Source organism: Balaenoptera borealis (genome assembly GCF_965194805.1).
Source record: "Balaenoptera borealis genome assembly, chromosome: 10".
NCBI classification, from domain to species: Eukaryota; Metazoa; Chordata; class Mammalia; order Artiodactyla; family Balaenopteridae; genus Balaenoptera; species Balaenoptera borealis.
In genome coordinates, this window is record NC_138874.1 from 58327571 (window position 1) to 58349182 (window position 21612).

General features: G+C 34.9%; 2 protein-coding genes across 14 annotated transcripts in view; one reads left to right on the forward strand and one right to left on the reverse strand.

The window, feature by feature from the left end:
• The window catches only part of FAM149B1 (family with sequence similarity 149 member B1), a 63095-nt gene that overhangs the window by 22765 nt on the left and 18718 nt on the right, over positions 1 to 21612 (forward strand). For all 10 annotated transcript variants that reach the window (XM_082406856.1, XM_082406855.1, XM_082406858.1 and 7 more), the window contains 4 exons: positions 9388 to 9530; positions 10307 to 10423; positions 14650 to 14811; positions 18385 to 18572. In XM_082406856.1, the coding sequence (XP_082262982.1) occupies positions 9388 to 9530; positions 10307 to 10423; positions 14650 to 14811; positions 18385 to 18572 (610 nt within the window). The remainder of the gene's footprint in view (positions 1 to 9387; positions 9531 to 10306; positions 10424 to 14649; positions 14812 to 18384; positions 18573 to 21612) is intronic.
• DNAJC9 (DnaJ heat shock protein family (Hsp40) member C9) overlaps positions 8713 to 21612 on the reverse strand; it is a 39506-nt gene continuing 26606 nt past the window's right edge. For 2 of the 4 annotated variants that reach the window (XR_014248864.1, XM_082406906.1), the window contains one exon: positions 19386 to 19971. Coding sequence is in view for 3 of the 4 variants with exons in the window: in XM_082406906.1 (XP_082263032.1) it covers positions 19927 to 19971 (45 nt within the window). In the remaining variant the exon portion in view is untranslated. Of the gene's footprint in view, positions 8943 to 10432; positions 14241 to 19385; positions 19972 to 21612 lie in introns of those variants that run through there. The other 2 variants (XM_082406908.1, XM_082406905.1) reach the window with 2 other exon arrangements.

A 21612-nucleotide genomic window follows, 5' to 3' on the forward strand; every position in this document is an offset into this window, starting at 1 on the left:
TAAAAAGGCCAATTATTTAGGAAAATAAAGTAGTTATAAATGTATACACATCTAACAAGGAAGCCTTAAAGCATATGAAGCAAAACAACAGAATTTAAAAGAGAAATGGGAAACAACAGTTGTAGCTGGAGACTTCAATACTCCACTCTCAATACTTGATAGAACAACTAAACAGAAGATCAGCAAGGATATTGAAGACTTGAACAGTGCTATCAACCAACTTGACCTAATTGAGTCTATCCAATGACAGCAGAATATATAATCTTCAAGCATACAAAAAACAAGTCTCATAAATCTAAAAGGATTGAAATTGTACTAGATATGTTCTCCAACCATGTTGGAATTAAGTTAGAAATCAACAATGGATATAAATTTGGGATAGTCCCAAGTATTTGAAAATTAAACACTGTTCTTTTAAATAACTGATGGGTTAAAGAACAATCTACAAGGGAAGTTAGAAAATATTTTCAATTGAATGAAAATGGAAAAGCAGAATATCAAAATTTATAAGACATAACTAAAGTGGTGCTTAGAGGGAAACTTACAGCTTTAAATACCTATAGAAAAAGAAATCAAGCTTATAGACATGGAACAGATTGGTGATGACAGAGGTGGGGTTGGGGGTTGGGTGAAATGGGTGAAGCATGTCAAAAGGTACAAACTTCCAGTTATAAAATAAATAAGTCATGGGGATGTAATGTACAGCATGGTGACTAAATAATACTGTATTACATATTTGAGAGTTGCTAAGAGAAAAGATCTTAAAAATTCTCATCACAAGGAAAAACCTTTTGTAACTACGTATGGTGATGTGCTATGGAGATCAATTCACTATATATACAAATATTGAATCATTATGTTATATACCTGAAACTAACATAATGTTGTATGTCAATTATACCTCAACAGAACAAAAGTGCCTACAGAAAAATGGAGCATACTGAATCAATAACATAAGCTTCCACCTTAAGAAACTAAAAAAGAACAAATTAAATCCAAAGCAAGCAGAAGGAAGGAAATAAAATAATACAGATTAGAGTAGAAATTAATGAAATAGGAAACAGAAAAACAATAAACTCAATAAAGTCAAAGTTCTTTGAAGAGTCAACAAAATTGATAAGTCTTTAGCTACTTTGACCAAGAAAAAAGAAGACATAAACTAACAAGATTAGAAATAAAAGTGAGGACATAACTGTTGACCTTACAGAAAGTAAAAGGACTAGGGAAATATAATAAGCAGCTTCATGTCAAGAAATTAGATAACTTAGATATAGCAGATAAATTTCTAGGAAGACACAATTACCAAACTGACTCAAAAAGAAATTAAAAATCCATACAGATATATATTAATTAAAGAAATTAAATAAGTAATTTTAAATCTTCCTACAAAGAAAAGCCCAGGCACAGATGGCTTTACTGGTAAATTCTACCAAATATTCAAAGAATAAATAATAACCATCTTTCATAAACCCTTTCAGAAAATAGAGGAAGGGACACTTCCCAACTCAATGAGGCTAATATTACCCTGATACCAAAGCCAGACAAAGACATCAGAAGAAAAGAATTCTGTATGTAAAAAATTCTCAGGAATTCACAAAATGAACAAACAAAACTGATTAGCACTAATACATGAGTTTAACAAGGCCACAAGATACAAGGTCAGTATAAAAACGTCAACTGTATTTCTATATATGCTTAAATATTTAAAGAAGAAATAATACCAATCTTTCAGAAAAGAGGGAATGGTTCCTAATTCATCCTATGAGGCCATCCTATAACACCAAAGTCAGACAAAGACATCACATGAAGAGAAAACTACAAATTAATATTCCTCTTGAACTTATACAAAAAACTTTAAATTATTAGCAAAGCTAATCTAGCAACATAAAGGGATTATTTACCCTGACTGAGTGGGATTTATCCAAGGAATGCAGAGCTGGTTCAACATTAGAAAATTAAATTAATACATCACAGTAATGTGAAAAAATGACATGATTATCTCAATAGACACAGAAAAAGCATATGATAAAATCCAACACCCACTCATGATAAAAACTCTCAAAAAACTAGAAAATAAAAGGGAACTTCATCAACCTGACAAAAGGCACCTAAAGCTAATAGTGTATGTAATGGGAAAAGACTGAATATTTTCCTCTTCAGATCAAAACAAGATAAAGATGTCCATTCTTGCCACCTTTATTCAGCATTGTATTGGAGGTTCTAGTCAGGGCAATAGACCAAAATAAGGAAATAAGTTAAACTTATTAAAGGAATAAGTTAAACTATCTTCATTCACAGATGACATGATGTAGAAAATCCTAAAACTTCCCCTCTGTCCCCACCCCCACTCCATCTACTAGAACTAAGAAATTAGTTCAGGACGGTCACAGTATATCAGATCAATTTACAAAAATCAATTGTACATGTGGTATATTTATGTAATGTAATATTTTTCAGCCATAAAAAGGAAAGAAATACTAATACATGCTGCACTATGGATGAACCTTGAAAACATGCTAAGTAAAAGAAGCCAGATACAAAAGGCCACATGTTACATGGTTTCATACATATGAAATATCCAGAGGAGCAAATCTATAGAGACAGAAAGTAGATCAGTAGTGGGCAGGGGCTGGGCACAGAGAGTAATGGAGAGTGATGGCTAATGGAGCCAGGGTTTCTTTGGGGGTGAAAATGTTCTAGAATTAGATAGTTGTGGTGGTTGCACAACTGTGTATATATATGCTACAAACCACTGGGAATACACTAAAACCACTAAATTTTACACTTTAAAAGGATGAATTTCATGGTATGGGAATTGCATCTAAATTTTTAAAACCTATTGTATTTCTACACATTAGTAATGAATAATCTGAAAGTGAAAATTAAAAATAAATTCAATTCACAAAGAACAAAAAATTGTTAGGGATGAACTTAATGAAAGGAGAACAAGATTTATACACTGAAAAATTTAAAACATTACTGAGAAAAATGAAATATAAACAAATAAGAGACATTCCATGTTCATGGATTGGATGACTAAATACTGAGATGGCATTTCTCCCCAAATTGATCTATATATCCAATGCATTACCTATTAAAGTCCCAGCAGGCTTTTTGTAGAAATTGATAAGCTGATCCTTATTGACATGGAATTGCAAAAGACCCAGATTAGTCAAAACAATTTTGAAAAAGAAGACATGGACTTCCCTGGTGGCGCAGTGGTTAAGAATCCGCCTGCCAATGCATGGGACACGGGTTCGAGCCCTGGTCTGGGAAGATCCCACATGCCGTGGAGCAACTAAGCTCAGGTGCCACAACTACTGAGCCCGCGAGCCACAACTACTGAAGCCCGCGTGCCTAGAGCCCATGCTCCGAAACAAGAGAAGCCACCACAATGAGAAGCCCGCACACCACAACGAAGAGTAGCCCCTGCTCGCCACAACTAGAGAAAGCCTGCACGCAGCAGCAAAGACCCAACTCAGCCAAAAATAAATAATAAAGTAAATTAATTAATTTTAAAAAGAAGACAAAGGACTTACTCTATCACATTTCAAACTTAATATAATGGTACAGTAATCAAAACAGTATGGTAAGGGCATAAGGATAGGCCTATAATTTAATGGCACAGAATAGAGAATCTAGACATAAACTCATATTTATGGTCAATTGATTTTTGGTGATGACAATTCAACAGGGAAAGGATATTTTTTCCAATAAATGTTGCTGGGACAATTGGATATCCATATGCAAATTGGATGAATTCAGACCCTTACCTTACATCATACAGAAAACTTACTCAAATTAATTATAAACTTAAATGTAAGTGCAAAAACTGTCATTCTTTTAGAAGAAAACGTATGAGAAAACCTGCAAGACTCTGGGTTAGGCAACGAATTCATAGATACGACACAACAAAAGCACAAGCCTAAAAAAATGGATAAATTTGACTCCATCAAAATTCAAATCTTGGGCTTCCCTGGTGGCGCAGTTGTTGAGAATCTGCCTGCCAATGCAGGGGACACGGGTTTGAGCCCTGGTCTGGGAAGATCCCACATGCCACGGAGCAACTGGGCCCGTGAGCCACAATTACTGAGCCTGCGTGTCTGGAGCCTGTGCTCCGCAACAAGAGAGACTGCGATAATGAGAGGCCCGCGCACCGCGATGAAGAGTGGCCCCCACTTGCCAAAACTAGAGAAAGCCCTCGCACAGAAACGAAGACCCAACACAGCCATAAATAAATAAATTAAATTAATTTAAAAAAAAAATTTAAAAAAAAATTCAAATCTTTTGTGCTCCCAAATACACTATCAAGAAAATGAAAGAACAAGCCACAGACTGGGAGAAAATATTTGCAATACTTATATCTGACAAAGGACTTCTATCCAAAACTTAAAACTCCATACTAAGGAGATAAATAGACCAGCTGAAAAAAAATGAGCAAAAGGCTTGGACACTCTGTAAAAGAAAACATATGAATGGCCAAGTAGCATATAGAAAGATGCTCAATATCATTATCATCAAGGAAATGCAAATTTAAAACGGTCATGATACACACTCACTAAAACAGCTAAAACTAAAAAGACTGACAATACCTAATATTAGCCACGATGTGGAGCAGATTTAATGCTCACACATTTCTTGTGGGAGTGCTAACCTGTATATTTATTTTGTGATATAGTTTTAGTAGTTTATTTTAACATTAAACATCCACTCATTATAAGACCAGTAATTCTACTGCTAGGTATTTATCTGAGAGAAATAAAAATATATGTCCAGAAAAAGACTTGTGCATGAATGTTCATATATTTACTCATAATAACAAATATTGTAAATAATGCAAATGTCCCTCAACAGGAGAATGGATAAACAAATTGCGGCATATTCTTACAATGCAATACTATGTAGTGAATGTAATGTAATGAATACTAACACATGCAACAACATGGGTGAACCTCAAAAACATTCTGCTGAAAAACATTCCACCTCTCTCACTGAATCCGTCATCAAGTTTTGTGTATTTTATCCTCACAATGTATCTCATGTCTTTTTTTCCCCTTTTCTTTTTTCTTTTTAAAAATTGAGATATAATTTACATATAACATTGTATTACTTTTAGGTATACAGAGTAATAATTTGATATATGTATATAATGCAAAACACAAAAAAGTACATCCTGCATGATCCTGGTTATATGAAGTTCTGTAACAGACAAAACTAATTTATAGTGCTATAAATCGGATCAATTGTTTCATGACTTGGGGAATGGGAAACTTCAGTTGCACAGGGGTATGAGGGAACATTCTGGGGTATCAGAAATGTTCTTCTACATCTGGAAAAGAATGGTGGTTACTTGGGTTAATACCTTTGTCAAATGTCATTGTGCTGTAGATACTTGAAATGTTATTGTATGTAAACTATTCCTCAATAAGGTTTATTAAACTTTTTAAATACTCAAAGAGTTAAGGGATAAGATAGCATCCATTAAAATTATTGGAGGTTTTAAAACAAAGCAGGTAGAGATTTTAATTTAAGAAAGACAGATATGAAAATTCAGTTTAAAATCTTAGACATGAATAGCATTTGAAATATCTGAGTAGATAACTGGACATAACTACTATATGTAAACTGGACCCAGTGAAACAGAATAGTAGTGAATTGAATGAGAGAACTAAGAAAATCACCTAGAACTACAGAGCTAAAGACACTGAGAATTTGAAGAGTAGTTTGGAGACATGGAAGATGGATCAAGATGCTGTAATATATGTGTAACAAATTTTGGAAAGAGAAAATGGAAAAAGGCAATATTCAAAGAAATAATCACTGATTTTTTTTTTTTTAAGAATTGAAGAAAGACAACAGTCTTCATGTTGAAAAAGCATATCAAGTGAGGGACAAATTAAAAAAAACCACTCTCAGATATATTCCAGAGAAACCGCTTGAAATCAAAGATTTTAAAAAATGCTAAAAGCTATTAGAAAAGAGAGACCACATATAACGGAGTAAAAATCAGACTTACGACAGGTTGCTCACAATTAACAATAAATGCCAGATGATAATGATGTATCGTTAACGTGCTAAGGAAAAAATGAATGATATATCTCTATTTATCATATATATGATAAATAATAAAATTATATATACATATTATATACTATCATTCAGTAATGAAGGCAAAATAAAGACATTTTAAACATCTATAGAACAAGAGTTTCCCATTCATATATACTCACTGAAAGAACAATTAAAGGACAGATCGCAGCAAGAAGGAAAATAAAGCCAGAAGGAATGGTATACAAGCAACAGAGAGCAAAGTAATTGGCAAAGCATATTGGTAAACCTAAGTAGTTACTAAAACAACAGTAACATTTTGTGTTAAAAAAAACACTAATACTAGAATTCAAAATAAAAATCACATGGAAGATGCTGAGAGGGAAGTTAAAGAATATCAAAAAGAAAAATCACACAGATGCTTAGAGGGAAGTTGAAGCATATCAAAGTCCTTTTTAAAAAAATTTTGTTTTACATAACTGGAATGTCATTTATTGTCAAAGTGGTGAAAGATGTCTCAAGCCCCTACATCCCGTTTTGTTCCTGTCAACAATCCTGTAAACTGAAGGAGGGAAGGGACATGTAGTTGATATTGCAACCCAGTGTGTGTACATAAGACAGAACACAAAGTTACACAAGGTAATAATCATTATGTGAGTGATCACTATGATATTTTACATTCTGTTCTGCCTTATTATATTTCACTTTTTTGGTATTATTTAATAACATTTTAAAATTGATTTCATTGTCCACATGGTCCTGAAGCTTGAAAAACACTTGTAAAAGTGTTTCCTGAGAAGTCCTAAGTACTTAACCCCTCCTGCTTTAAAAATATATGATACCAAGACAGAAATTAGGTAAAAATTAAAAGTTAAAGGAAAAAAGATATGATAGAGATTGGTTAATTAGTATAAAGTGCTCTGATATCCTCTCAGTTTAGGATATTTTACTTGATGAATGTTCACATTATAACTAGCAGCATCCTATCACCAGAATGGAAGGCTTGAATTCGTCTTTATAACCACCTCTCTCATTGAATCAGTCATCAAGTTTTGTGTATTTTATCCTCACAATGTATCTCATGTCTTTTTTCTCCTTTTTTCTTTTTAAAAATTGAGATATAATTGACATATAACATTGCATTACTTTTAGGTATACAAAGTAATAATCTGATATATGTATATAATGCAAAATGATCAAAGTTCTTTCTTTGTTTCAGTAGAGGACAGAAATCCTGAAAAACTTTAAACTTTGTTAGCAAAATAAGGGTGTATGGATGCCAAAATTTTAACTGTAACGAACAGAATATAAAAATAATGAATAACTTCCAAATTTAAAAGGGGAATAAGGAAAACTCATTGTAACAGAAGGAAAAGAGAATAAAAAACACAAGAAAAAGAAGATTAAATAGAAAACACAAAATTAATGGTAGAAATAAGTCCAAATATTGTACATTACAATAATTATAACTGAATAGAAGTTACCTACAAATAAAAGACAGAGACTCTGAAATTGGTTTTTAAAAATCCAGCTCCAGGGACTTCCCTGGTGGTCCAATGGGTAAGACTCCACGCTCCCAGTGCAGGGGGCCCAGGTTTGATCCCTGGTTGGGGAACTAGATATCCCACATGCGTGCCACAACTAAGGGTCTGCGTGCCACAACTAAGAAGCCCACATGACGCAACTAAGACCTGGCGCAGCCAAAATAAATAAATAATAATTTTAAAAAAATCCAGCTCCATGCTATTTAAAGAAACATATCAAAAATGAAATGACATTCAAACGTTGAAAATCAAGGGATGAAAAAGTTATAACAGTCAAATACCAGCAAAAGAAAGTTGACATGAGTAGAATTTAAGTAGATAAATATTTAATAGGAAAAATAACAAGTTTCACTGAGACTAGGAAAATTTGACCCCACCCCCGCCAGGCTTGAAAACAATAAGTAGGAAATTTTGTAAGATATATTTGTGTTGAGTCTTTTTTTTAGTTGCGGCATGCAGACTTCTTAGTTGTGGCATGCGGGCTTCTTAGTTGCAGTATGCATGTGGGATCTAGTTCCCCGACCAGGGATGGAACGTGGGTCGCCTGCATTGGGAGTGCGGAGTCTTACCCACTGGACCACCAGGGAAGGAACGTGGGTCGCCTGCATTGGGAGTATGGAGTCTTACCCACTGGACCACCAGGGAAGTCCCTGTGTTGAATCTTTAAAATTGAACCTTAAATCTACCTAGCAAGCCCTTTTTTTTTTATTGGATAGAAGCTGACTTTCATTGTTAGAGTGAAAATACATAATTCTCATCTTATACTTTTAAGAGAAGGTGTAACTTTTCTTCCACCTGAATGTAAAAGGGCACATAAAAACAGATGAAGTAGAGAGTAAGCAGAGAATCAGATAACATGATCAGATTCACATTTTTTTTTTAAATAAATAGGTATTTTTTATAGTGGGTAATGTGAAGACTTCAGATGAAATAGATTGAGAAACTGGAAATTGAATGCAAACTAAGAGCACTTGACTTACTGAAATGAACAGCCCAGTTTGCTTTTTTTTTTTTAAAGAAATTCATGTTCTTTTATTTATTTATTTATTTATTTATGACTGTGTTGAGTCTTCGTTTCTGTGCGAGGCTTTCTCCAGTTCCGGCTAGCGGGGGCCACCCTTCATCGCGGTGCACGGGCCTCTCACTACCGCGGCCTCTCTTGTTGCGGAGCACAGGCTCCAGACGCGCAGGCTCAGTAATTGTGGCTCACGGGCCCAGTTGCTCCGTGGCATGTGGGATCTTCCCAGACCAGGGCTCGAACCCGTGTCCCCTGCATTGGCAGGCAGATTCTCAACCACTGCGCCACCAGGGAAGCCCCAGATTCACATTTTATAGCCATCCTTTTGGCTGCTGCAAAAGGATAGATTATAGGGCAAAGATTTAACGTAAACTGTCAGGTGAAAAATGCAGACTACAAAGTAATACATATATGGGATTGACTGTCTACCTTACGCTCTAAAAAAAATACTGGAACCAAGCAACTATAATAAAATTAACAATCATTATCTTTGAGTGGTAGAATTACTGGTAATTTTTATTTTTCTTTATACTTTTCTGGATTTTTTTGATGAAGAAAAAATGTTACTTTAAAAACGTAGATATTTCCACAAATTTTCTTTAAATAGGAATAGGGAGGCCATCTGAATATTGTAAGATCCAAAAACTCACTAACTTTTCTTTCACACAAATGGACTAAATATTGAAAACAAAACAGAATCTGATTGCTTTCAACCTTTATGATTATTAACAGAGATTGAAGCTCATCTAAATATTCTGGGGTGATAATTTCTTTTAGGAACTTGATCAAAATGCCACTGAAAAAGTCCACGCAATGTTCACAGCCATTGACGAGCTCTTGTATGAGCAGAAGTTGAGTGTACATATTAAAAGTCTACAAGAAGAGTGCCAACAGTGGACATGTAGCTTTCCTCACCTCAGGTATTGGAGCCCTTGTATATTCATGGCTAATACTAAAATTTGAAGAGCAGATTTCCAAGAAAGCTTGTATTCTGAAATCTCTATGGGCATGGATTTATATAAATAAGGCGATGTGGTATAAAGCCTCAGATGACAGAAAACTCATGTTGATGGAAGTTTCTCAGAGTTTTCATAACTACCAATATATTGTCCTAATCAAGTAAAACAACTTCTATACCAGTAACTGTGATCTGTGTACTGTGGCTGTCCAAAGAGCCTTTCTTTTGAACAAGAGGGTCAGAAAATATATTTGATTACACTGTTGTCTATAAGTAAATTCTTATGCATGTATACTTGAAAGCAAACATAGGCTATTAGGAAGCTTTCCTTAGAAACCGCATTAGTGCACTTACTTAAAATTTATAAAGCTTCATGTTCTTAAGAATATAATTCAGTTTTCACTAATTTGGCCTGGCTTTCACCCATTTTGGCAAATTTAATGAAGATTGTTATAGAGGATGGAGGGCAAATTACAAATGTTTGCCCAATTCCCTTGGATTTTTTTCAGTGGGGTGGAAAACCTTTATCCTTTCTATCTCCATTGTATAGGAGAGAGATATACCTTTAAAAAGGCTCTGGATTCACATTTTTCTCAAGAATCATTCTAAATCAGTAATGGACTAAGTATGTACTAGACTTCTATGTAGAGCCATCAAATTTGTTCCAAAAATACCTACATTTTGTATGTATGCCAGGTGAAGGTGCTTAATTATCTCTTTATGTTCTTCACTTTGAAGGATTCTGGGTAGGCAGATAATCACTCCAAGTGAAGGTTATGGACTGTATCCTAGGTCCCCTTCTGCTGTTTCAGCTTCACATGAGGCAACACTGTCTCAAGAAAGAGATTCTACTATGTAAGTATTCTAATATGTAAGTACTTATGTATTCTAATGTGCAAGTATTATATTCTACCAGTTATACTAAGGGATTAAAATACTTCTTCCTATTTATTGGTATTTAGTAAAGCACAGCAAATTCTGTAAGATTGACCATAGTCTTTATGCATATTAGAATTTTGTTACTTAGTTTTTTGTTCAAAAACTAAGACATTCTCTAGGATTTAAGGGTTATTCAGATTCATATATATCTACATCTGTCTATAAATATAGGCACTTCCCTCTTGGAATAAATGTGTAGATAGACTGGTTTAAAGAAATTCAGGGATCTAAGAAACAGACTTTAAAAGTTTTTTGAAAAAAATTTTGAAAAGTCATTTTCTTAAACATATAATACTAATTAAAACTTAATTTCTTTATGGAAGTTAAACTGGTATTAGTTTATCAGCTTAAAATGGGTAATTAGTACACTAGCTAAAATGGCTAATTCTTTAACACCTCAAACTCTTTATTTTTATTTTTACTTTTTAAAAATATTGGGAATTCCCTGGTGGTCCAGTGGATAAGACTCCGTGCTCCCAATACAGAGGGCCTGGGCTCAATCCCTGGTCGGGGAACTAGATCCTGCACGCATGCCGCAACTAAGAGTCCGCATGCCGCAACTAAGAAGCCCGCACGCCGCAACTAAAGATCCCGTGTGCCACAATTAAGACAGCCAAATAAATAAGTAAAAAAATAAATTACTTTTTCCTAAGACTGTAATTTTACTTATACTGATACCTTCTAAGAGTTGTAGTAATACTTGCTTTTGATACCTTTTTGGGTTTGTAGTAATTTCATCAGACCACAAAGTAAAACATTATTGTCTTAGGCCAGTTAAGGTTATGGGATCTGGGTTATCAACTAACTGATTTTTGGTCAGAGAATGGGATTTGTTTACTTCTTTCAAAGTGATTTAAGCTCAAGCTTCTGGTCACTAGGCTGAGCTTTCTTTCTAAATTTAAACCTCATGTATTACATCAATAAGCCTTTTTAAGTTTACTCCTTTTATATAAAGGTCAGACTTTTACAAACTAATATCTCCCACAGAAATGATGTATCCTTTAATTTTCACTGACCAAAATTACATAACTTACGTCCTGCTATTAAGATATATTTACCCGATCTATTAGTATAAACTTTATATATGCCTTATTGTTTTATAACTATAAATAGCAGTTCCATTTAGAGATTCCAAAGAAATAAGGAACAAATCTGAGCAGTTAGCTCCTCCTTTTTTAGGACATCTGGCTAAATCATCATTCTGCAACTTAGTACAGGCAACCTTTCTTTCCTTTTTACTTGCTACCATCACTGCTGCTTGGTGCTTCTTATTTTTCGTTCTGCTTTTCTGGATTATTTGACTTACAGTTTTCAATAATTACCTTTCTTTACTATACAGATGAAACAATTACCTATCTATACTTTATATACAGACATATATTTAAATGAAACAAGTTATTCAGCTATATTAGCATGTCACTACTTATTGAAAATAATAACAAATTAAATATAATCCATATTTATTTTCCTATCACTACCACTTTGTCCATACTTGATATTTTCTCTCAAGTACCATTAACGAACTCATTGCATTTCAAAATATTTATATATTTTAATTAACCATAATTATTATTGATGCTCAAATTGTTACAACTTGGCCATGTCAAGCTAGTTCCTTTGTTTTTGTCTTGACTGTATCCTTGTTTTCTGGTTACAATAGGATGCTCCAGGCCCATCCTGGAAAAAAATTGTTTCTTCCTTTAAGGCACGGTATCAGCTGAAATTCAAGGAGACCTAATTCCTTTGAGAGGCTACTAGTATTTGAGAACAAAATTTGGGTAGTGAGGGTATGTAAGTTGGTGATGATGCTGCAATTCTGCCACTTTTTGTAATAAGTGGTGTGAATAAATGTGTCAAGATTTCATTTTGGTATTTTTCAGTTTAACAAATCAGTTTTCCATAAAATATGAGGTTGATCATCTACTTTCTACAAAAATAACATTTCAAATTATATCCATTCTTGCCCCTCCACATTACATCAGATTCTCCTTTTAAAGTTCAGGGTTAATCCTTTCTGTCCCCACATTAAAATCTTCAATAGCTTCCCAGTGAATTTAAGATACAAATCTAAAATTATATCATAAGCTGGCCCTGGCCTACATCTCTACCTTTATCTTCTGTCACTCTCTCTCTCATTCATTAATCCTCCCACACTGGATTTCTTTCAAATCTCAAATGTACTAAACAAGGTGTTTGGTCCAGCTTCCATTCTTGAGGAGTTCTTGGGCCAGAGGAAAGTAATATAATAAACAACACAAAAATACAGTCTCTTCCTTTTTGTATCTCTAACACCTCACACAATGTGTAGAACATGGTTAGCATCAACTTTTTTTTTTTTTTTACTAAATTAAAACATCATATTTATATGAAAACAAACTCCATGAAAATGAATTAATTGATATTATGGTTGCAAAACAATGTTATCAATCAAAACAAATTATTAGTGTCTAGGTCAAAATGGAATTCCAGGAACTTTATAACAATAGAAGATGGTGGCAGCATAAGGAGCAAACACAGGCCAGAAAAGGACCATGAACAGATGAGTCTGAGGACATTTCCATTTGAAAAAAAACTATGCAGTCATCTGCTTCAAGTTAGCTTAAGGGTCTTACCTACCCTTACTTTAAATACATACCTCAACAAAAATTATCTATAATATCTAATAAGTTGCTAAAGTATATGACTATATGCAGAATTATAACCCTTAAAAAATCATTAAAGAATGGAGAGCTCAGAAATAAACCTCTGTGTATATGACTAAATAATTTTCAGCAAGGGCACCAAGACTACACAATGCGGAAAGGACAGTCTCTTCAACAAATGGTGCTGGAGAAAGAATGCAAAAGAATGAAGTGGGACCCTTATACCATATACAGAAATTAACTCAAAATGGATTTTATAGACCTAAATGGAAGACCTAAAACAATTAAAACTCCTAGAATAAAACACAGGGGAAAAGCTTCATGATACTGGATTTGGCAATGATTTATTGGATAGAACACCAAAAGCCTAGGCAACAAAAAGCAAAAATAGACAAATGGGACTACATCAAACTCAAAAATTTCTGTGCGTCAAAAGAAACAATCATCAGAGTGAAAAGGCAGCTTATGGCATGGGGGAGAATATTTGCAAATTGCATGTCTGATAAGGGGCTAATATCTAGAATATATGAGGAACTTCTACAATTCAACAACAACAACAACAAAAATAACCCAATTTAAAAATGGACAAAGGGGGGCTTCCCTGGTGGCACAGTGGTTAAGAATCTGCCTGCCAATGCAGGGGACATGGGTTCGAGCCCTGGTCTGGGAAGATCCCACGTGCTGTGGAGCAACTAGGCCCGTGAGCCACAACTACTGAGCCTGTGCGTCTGGAGCCTGTGCTACGCAACAAGAGAGGCCGAGACAGTGAGAGGCCCGCGCACCGCGATGAAGAGTGGCCCCCACTTGCCACAACTAGAGAAAGCCCTTGCACAGAAACGAAGACCCAACACAGCCAAAAATAAAATAAATAAATAAGTAAAATTAAAAAAAAAAAAAGAGAAGTGAGGAGCTGGGATCTGAACCCGCATTAAAAAAAAAAAAGAGAGAGAATAACACAAAGCATACATTGGTTATATTTAATATTTGGTTAAACTGAGAGCCATTTAAAAAATTGTACTGCTCAGAATTGACTGACTTTCTCCAAAGTAAACCTGCTGAAGTGAAGGCGTCATCATATATTCATTGAATACCTGGGTAGGATGAGAAATTCAAATATAAGTAAGGGAAGATACTTGCCCTTTAGGAGTATGCATTTTGAACAATGACGGAGTTATTGAAATAAACATATAACCTCCTGAGGTACTTTAAAGAGCTAATTATGAATGTAAATATTGTTAGATTTTTTTAAAAAACGTATTTTATAGCCATAGCTGTTGCATCTGAAAAGATAGCAAGCAGTATTCAATAGTGCATAATATACCTAAGTAGAGTGGGTCTATGGCTAGTATTTATTTATTCCTGTTCTGAGAAATAACAGGTATTAAGGTTTAGAGTAGCCCAGGAAGGTGTCACTAGGGCAAGGGACCTTGAGCTGAAACTTGTGCGAATGAGTTGCTTTGAGAACTGTTTATGTTGAACATAATATTTTTCCTCTTCCAGATTTGGTATTAGGGGAAAGAAGTTACATTTTTCATCTTCATATGCTCCTAAAGCATCTTCCATTGCCAAATCCCCTAGCTTGTGTTCTATGGAAAGAGAAGACTGTATAATCTTCTCAGAAGGAATAATAGAGGAATACCTAGCATTCGACCACACAGATATGTGAGTATTATGTCTTTTAAACTTTTTACTCCCCTCCTATTTTGTTGTTAATATCTATTTTTTCTAAAGTATACTACCAATATTACCTATAATTAAGTTGATGTCTGTTTGTTATTTATTTTCTATTAGTTCTCAGTTATCCAGTGTCATGTACTTAGTTGATATAAATTCCTATTGCTTTCACATACCAGTCTTCCTTGTATGTCTTCTTCCTGCACACGTCATTTGCCTCTTCCTGAGATTAAACATTTTTAAATGAATTAATTTTTTTCTCCACATAATTTGATATTCCTCTTTGTAAAGTATCACCAGTAACTCATGAAAACTTTATTCATCTGATTCTAAATCCAGTGCTCTCTTCACTATTCCATGCTACTTTTCTGATATATTAAACTCTTAAATTATTCCTCTAAGCCTTTAAAAGCTCAGAATTGATAGTCACAGTAGTACATCTAGAAGTGAGAATTTCATTTTAGGCTGTGAGGCTGTGGTTAAGTCTAGTTAGTGTCACATGATTCTGGACTTCTTCCCATATTTCCTACTGAGCCATGCTTACTACATGCTCAAGGTACACAGTCCTAGGGTCAGGTAAACACAACCCAGATTTCCAAACATAACACCGTTGAGCTAGCTCATTGTTCCAAGGGAATCATAAGTATGCTCTTTTGGTTTTCCAGAGATTGCCCCCTTCCCTTTCACTTCATGTGGCCTGAGTCAAATTATCCATATTTTCTCTTCCTTTTTCCTCAAAGGTCTTTTCCCTTCATTTTAACTTATAAAAAATACAGCAGATTTAACTAATTTAGAATGTGATGTTCATGGCTCATAGGTGTCCCTGGGGCATCTCTTCCCCTTTCTTGATAGTAAACCCAAATGAATTTTCAGGTAAAACGGAAGATTTTTAGAAAGGCAGTCTTCTCTTTAGAGATATCACTGAGATATTGAGATGTGACGAATGAAATCATGTAAGTTTGGAAGAAAATGAGATATGAAAGATTTTTTTTTAAATAACTTGGGAATAGGGAAGGTCTTTCTAACCATAGCACAAAATCTACAAGTCATTTAAGAAATTCTTAAAAAAACTACATAAAATAATATTTCTGCATAGAAAAAACTCATAGAGTCAAAAGACAAATGACAAACTGGCAAAAATATTTGCAGTTCATGCATGCACAGAGGCTTAATTTCCTTAATATGTATATAAGTAAGGAAAAGATTAAGGATGAAACAAAGAACATGAATAGTTCACATTATAAGAAAATGGATTTTAAATATATGAAATGGAATTCAATCTCATTCACAATTACAGATGCAAATTAAAACTATAATGAGTATTCTTTTACATGTCAGACTATCAAAGGACAAAAGATAAAGAAGGTTAACAATTCCTTGAATGAGAAAAGAGGCATATTCTTTCACTACTGGAGAATTATACCACCTATTTATTTATTTACTTAGGTTTATCAATAATTTATCCTTCTTCATTGTCAGCACGTTCCATGGTATGGATGTACCACAGTTTGTGCACCTGTGGAAGGACACCTGGGCTATTTCTAGCTTTTGGCTATTATTAATAAAGCTGCTATGAACATTCATGCACAGATTTTCGTATGAACAAAAATTTTCATGTCTCTGGGATAAATGCCTGAGAGTATACTTTCTGGATCCTATGTATACCACCTCTTTAAATTGAAATGCACATACCCTTTGACTCAATAATTCTATTTATAGGAATTTATCCTACAGATATAATACTCATGTAGCCAAAGAAGTACATACATATTGTTCCCAACTTAAGATGAGTTGACTTATGATTTCTTGATTTTGTGATGGTGCAAAAGTGATACATATTCAGTAGCAACTGTACTTTGAATTTTGATGTTTTTTTCCTTGGCTGGCGATATGCAGTATGATACTCTCTCGGGCTGCTGGGCAGCAGCAGCAAGCTGCGGCTCCCAGTCAGCCACACAATCATGAGGGTAAACAACCAATATACTTAAAAACATACAGCCATTGCTTTTCACTTTCAATAGAGTATACAATAAATTACATGAGATATTCAACACTTCATTATAAAATAGTTTTTGTGTTAGATAATTTTGCTTAGCTGTAGGCTAACGTAAGTGTTCTGAGCACATTTAAGGTGGGCTACGCTAAGCTATAATGTTCAATAGGTTAGGTGTATTAAATGCATTCTTGACGTGATATTTTCGTAAGTTCATTGGGCTGTAACCCAATACGTAAGTCGAGGAATATCTGTAGAAGGATATTAATTGCAGTATTGATTATAAAAGCAAAGGTTAGTTGATCAATAACTGTCTAGTTAGATATATTATGGTATACCCAATGGAATACTCTGCAGTTATTTTTTAGAAGAGGCAGATTTATATGTATTGATAGGGATCATGGACAAGATACACTGACAGAAGAGTGAGATGCAGTACAGTGTATAATGTAACTATCTCTCTGGACCTATGTATGTTTGCTTCTGAGAATGGAGACTGGGGGACAGAGATGTAGGAGACTTATTTTTCACTACATACATATATTTCCTTCTATACAATTTGAATTTTTATATGACTATGTTATCTCCTCTAAAAAGAAATATAAATTGAAATACATTTAATGCTAATCAGCCTCCTCTGCCACTTAATGCCAGGCTAGCTCTTCCTTGGGAAAGGAGAAGCAAAGGGAGTCTGGCTGCCCTGCTTAAATCTCTTAGCATCCTTCTTACCTGCCTACAGTTTCCTATTTCATTCTTGAGCACTTTGTTGCCCTAGGAGTAACTTTCACTGTAAAGGTACTTCTCTCCACCCAAGCCAGTTCCAGAATTTGCTTTGTCTTAGTTTATAATACATCTGTCATAGATAAGCACATCCATCAGCCAAATTTTCTTCCCCCAGAAATCTGGGGCTACTGGCACTCATTGCCAGAGGAGAGACAGACTTGCCTAACTGGAAGTTTCTGGGTTATAGATACACAGTCTCCAGAAGAGCCTCAGAGTAGTTTCCTGTGCTGTTGGGCTTCCCTCTTTTTCCTTTACAGCCAATTACCAAATGTTTATTTGGATTAGTAAAAGTATACTAATTTTAATAATCTATGTGGACTATTTCCCTAATGAATCATTGCCTCAAATAATTATGCAGCATAATCACAGTAATATGCGCATCGTTAACTGTGTCAAGTTAATATTAATCTAAATGTTATCCAGTTACAACAAAAAGATTATTTTTGTGCGCTTAATTGTCATAGGTTGCTTGTTGCTCAAGTTAAAATGCCCATCTATTTAAAGCTTAAAAAAGTACAATGATTCTCAGTCTTCTTTTTCTTGTTCTATTTTTTTGGCAGAGTGGGGGGGTGGGGTGGGATGGGTGTAAAAAGGGAAATGCAGAGTCTCCTCTGTTGAAAAGTCCCTTAGTTCACAAGCCTATTTAATACCTGTGCTATATATGCGGGGAGGAAGGGGGTGGTGGCGGGGAGGAGCATAAATCACACTCCTAAGCAGCCAAAAGACAGTGGTGAACACCCAGTGAAGAATAACCATGAAGTCTTTCCTTCTTGCTTCTGTTACAGGGAAGAGGGGTTTCATGGAAAGAAATCAGAAGCAGCTACAGACAAACAGAAATTAGGGTACCCACCCATTGCTCCATTTTACTGCATGAAAGAGGATGTCCTTGCTTATGTGTTTGACGATGTGTGGAGCAAGGTCCTAAGCTGTATGGAGCAGCTGACACGTAGTCACTGGGAGGGATTCGCTTCTGGTAAGGCTCTTTGTGAAAACAATATAAAAAAATAATTGCTTATGCTTTCCAAACCGTAACCAGTCTATTAAATTATATGTTCATTAGTACAAAAGAATCATATTTGTATTTCTCATAGAAACTAACAGATATTTGGAAAGTATCTGGGAATGAGTGGATGAGTAACAAGGCCTACTCTATGATGACTAGATAGAGATTGTGCTTTCTATTTGAATATAATTATTTGTGACAAAAAACATGTGCAAATACATTTAAAACACTGCTTTATTGAAGAATTGATATACAATAAACCAATCATATTTCAAGTGTATTATCTGATAAGATGACCTATGTATACAGCCATGAAACCATGAGACAATCAATATAGTGAACATATCCATTACTCTCAAAATTAATAACCTTGTAATCCCTCCCTCCTGCCCCTGCCTGACCCACCATCCCCAAATGACAACTTATCTGCTTAAATGGTATCATGTAGTATTTACTCTTCTTTTGTCGGCTTCTTTCCCTCAGTGTGATCATTTTGACAGTCATCCATGTCACTGTGTGTGTCAATAATTTATTCTTTTTATTGTTGAGTTGTATTCCATTGTTCCACAACTTGTTTATCCATTTATCTGTTGATGGACGTTTGGATTGTTTTCATTTTTGGACTATTAATGCTGTTACGAACACTAGTGTACAAGAATTTTGACATATATTTCCTTTTCTCTTGGGTAGATTTCTACAAGTGAAATCGTTGGATTATATGGTTAAATGTATATTTAGTATTGATTTTCTATGTTGCACAAAAATTATCACAAACTTAGCAGCTTCAAAGAACACACATTTATTATCTCACAGATTTGTAGGTCAGAAGTCCAGGAACAGCCAGCTAGTCCTTTACTTAAGATCTCACAAGGCTGCAATCAAGGTGTTGGCTAAAGTTGAGCCTCATGTAGAGGCTCAACTAGGAAAGGATCCACTTCCCCTTTTGTGTGTTTTTGGAAGCATCCAGTTTCTTGTAGCTGTAGCAGTCGTGGCAGCTTATTTCTCCAAAGCCAGCAAGAAAGACTGAGAGCTAATCTGCTAGCAAGACAGAAACTTATATAACATAATCATGGCGGTGACATCCCATCACTTTTACCATCATCTTTTGATCTGAAGCAAGTCACACATCCTGCCCATGCTCAAAGGGAGGGGTTTACACGAAGGTGTGAACATCAAGAGCTGAGAATCATGGCGGGGGGTGGGGGGTGCACCTTGGAATTTGTCCACTAGTCTTCCCACTGGCCCTTAGTGATTCATGTGCTCCCACAGGCAAAGTACATTCAACTCCCTTCGAAGGTTTCCAAGAGAATCATCTATTACAGCATCAGCTCCAAAGACTTTGAATCAGGTCCTGGTATGAATGAAGTTCCTGGATGTAATACAGGAAGTGAAATTACTGGGGCACAATTCCTTTCCATCTATAAACCTATGAAACTAAAGCTTATATACACAGGTATATAAACATCTAACTATATAATCCAGCCATTCTACTCCTAGAGACAAGTTATTTGACCCCAACACACCCAACATACAATAGTGGGCCAGGAAAAAGATAACCATTATAGACACTCCAGTTAAAAGGCTGGGGTCGGGGAGGGGAGAGTGAAAAAGGGTCCACAGCAATTCTGAAATCCAGCTGTGAAAATACTGGGAGTTCCTTCATTAAGTTTTAAGGCCTGGAAATAATCCTCTCAGCTTTCTGCTCTACCCTCTGAGCTCTTGGTTTTGCCCTCTGAGTCATCCTTCCTTTTTCATGAAACATAGCACATGTTTGTAGCTAAGTAATTTTATTAGGCTGTTTCCTGCCAGTAGAATTTTGGGGGTCTGATAGCCTTCCTTTATTTAGAATCTTTTGCCATCTAGAGAGATTGAGAATTTTCAAAATCATCAAGTCCTGGTTTCTTTATGTTTAATAGTTTTTCCCGCAATTTATCTCTCTCATCTCGTGTTTGATCATAAGCAGCAAGAAAAAAATCAGGCCTCACCTTTAACACTTTGACTGGAAATCTCCTTAGCTATATAACCAAGATCATCACTTAAAAGTTCTGCTTTCCACGTGACCACAGGAGACCATTTCACTAAGCTCTCTGCCACAAAATAACAAGCATCTCCATACTTCCAGTTTCTAATAACATGTTTCTCATTTCCTTCTGAGCCCTCCCCTACAGCTTCCTCCAAATCCAGATTCCTCCTAAGTCTGTTCAAGGTAATTTATGTCTTCTCTATCATGCTTCTCAAAGTTCTTCTAGCTTCTACCCATGAATAATCAAAAATGAAATTAAGGAAACAACTCATTTATAATAGCATCAAAAAGAATAAAATACTTAGGAATAAACTGAACCAAGGAAGTGTAAGACTTGCACACTGAATACTACAAAATATTATTGAAAGAAAATAGAGAAGACCTAATGAAATAGAAAGACACCCTCTGTTTATGGATTGGAAGAATAAATATTGTTAAGATGGCAATACTCCCTAAATACATCTACAGGTTGAGTACAACCTTATCATAATTCTAACTGCCTTTTTTGCAGAAATGATCCTGAAATTCATAGAGAAATGCAAGGTATCCTGAATGTCCAAAACAATATTGAAAAAGAACAAATTTGGAGGATTCATACTTCTTGGTTTAAAAACATAATACAAAGCTACAGTAATCAAAACAGTGTGGTACTGGCATAAGAACACATACTGATCAATGGAATAGAATCAAAAGTCCAGAAATAAATACACACATCTATGGCCAACTGATTTTCAACAAGGGTGCCAAGACCATTCAATGGGGGAAGAATAGTCTCTTTAAGAAATGGTACTGGCAGGGAATATAGCCAATATTTTATAATAACTATAAATGGGGTATAACCTTTTAAAATTGTGAATCACTATGTTGTACACCTGAAACTTACAGAATATTGTAAATCAACTATATGTCAATCAAAAAACTTCAGATAGGAAAAAAAAAAAAGAAATTGTGCTGGCACAACTGGATAGCCACATGGTAAAGAATGAT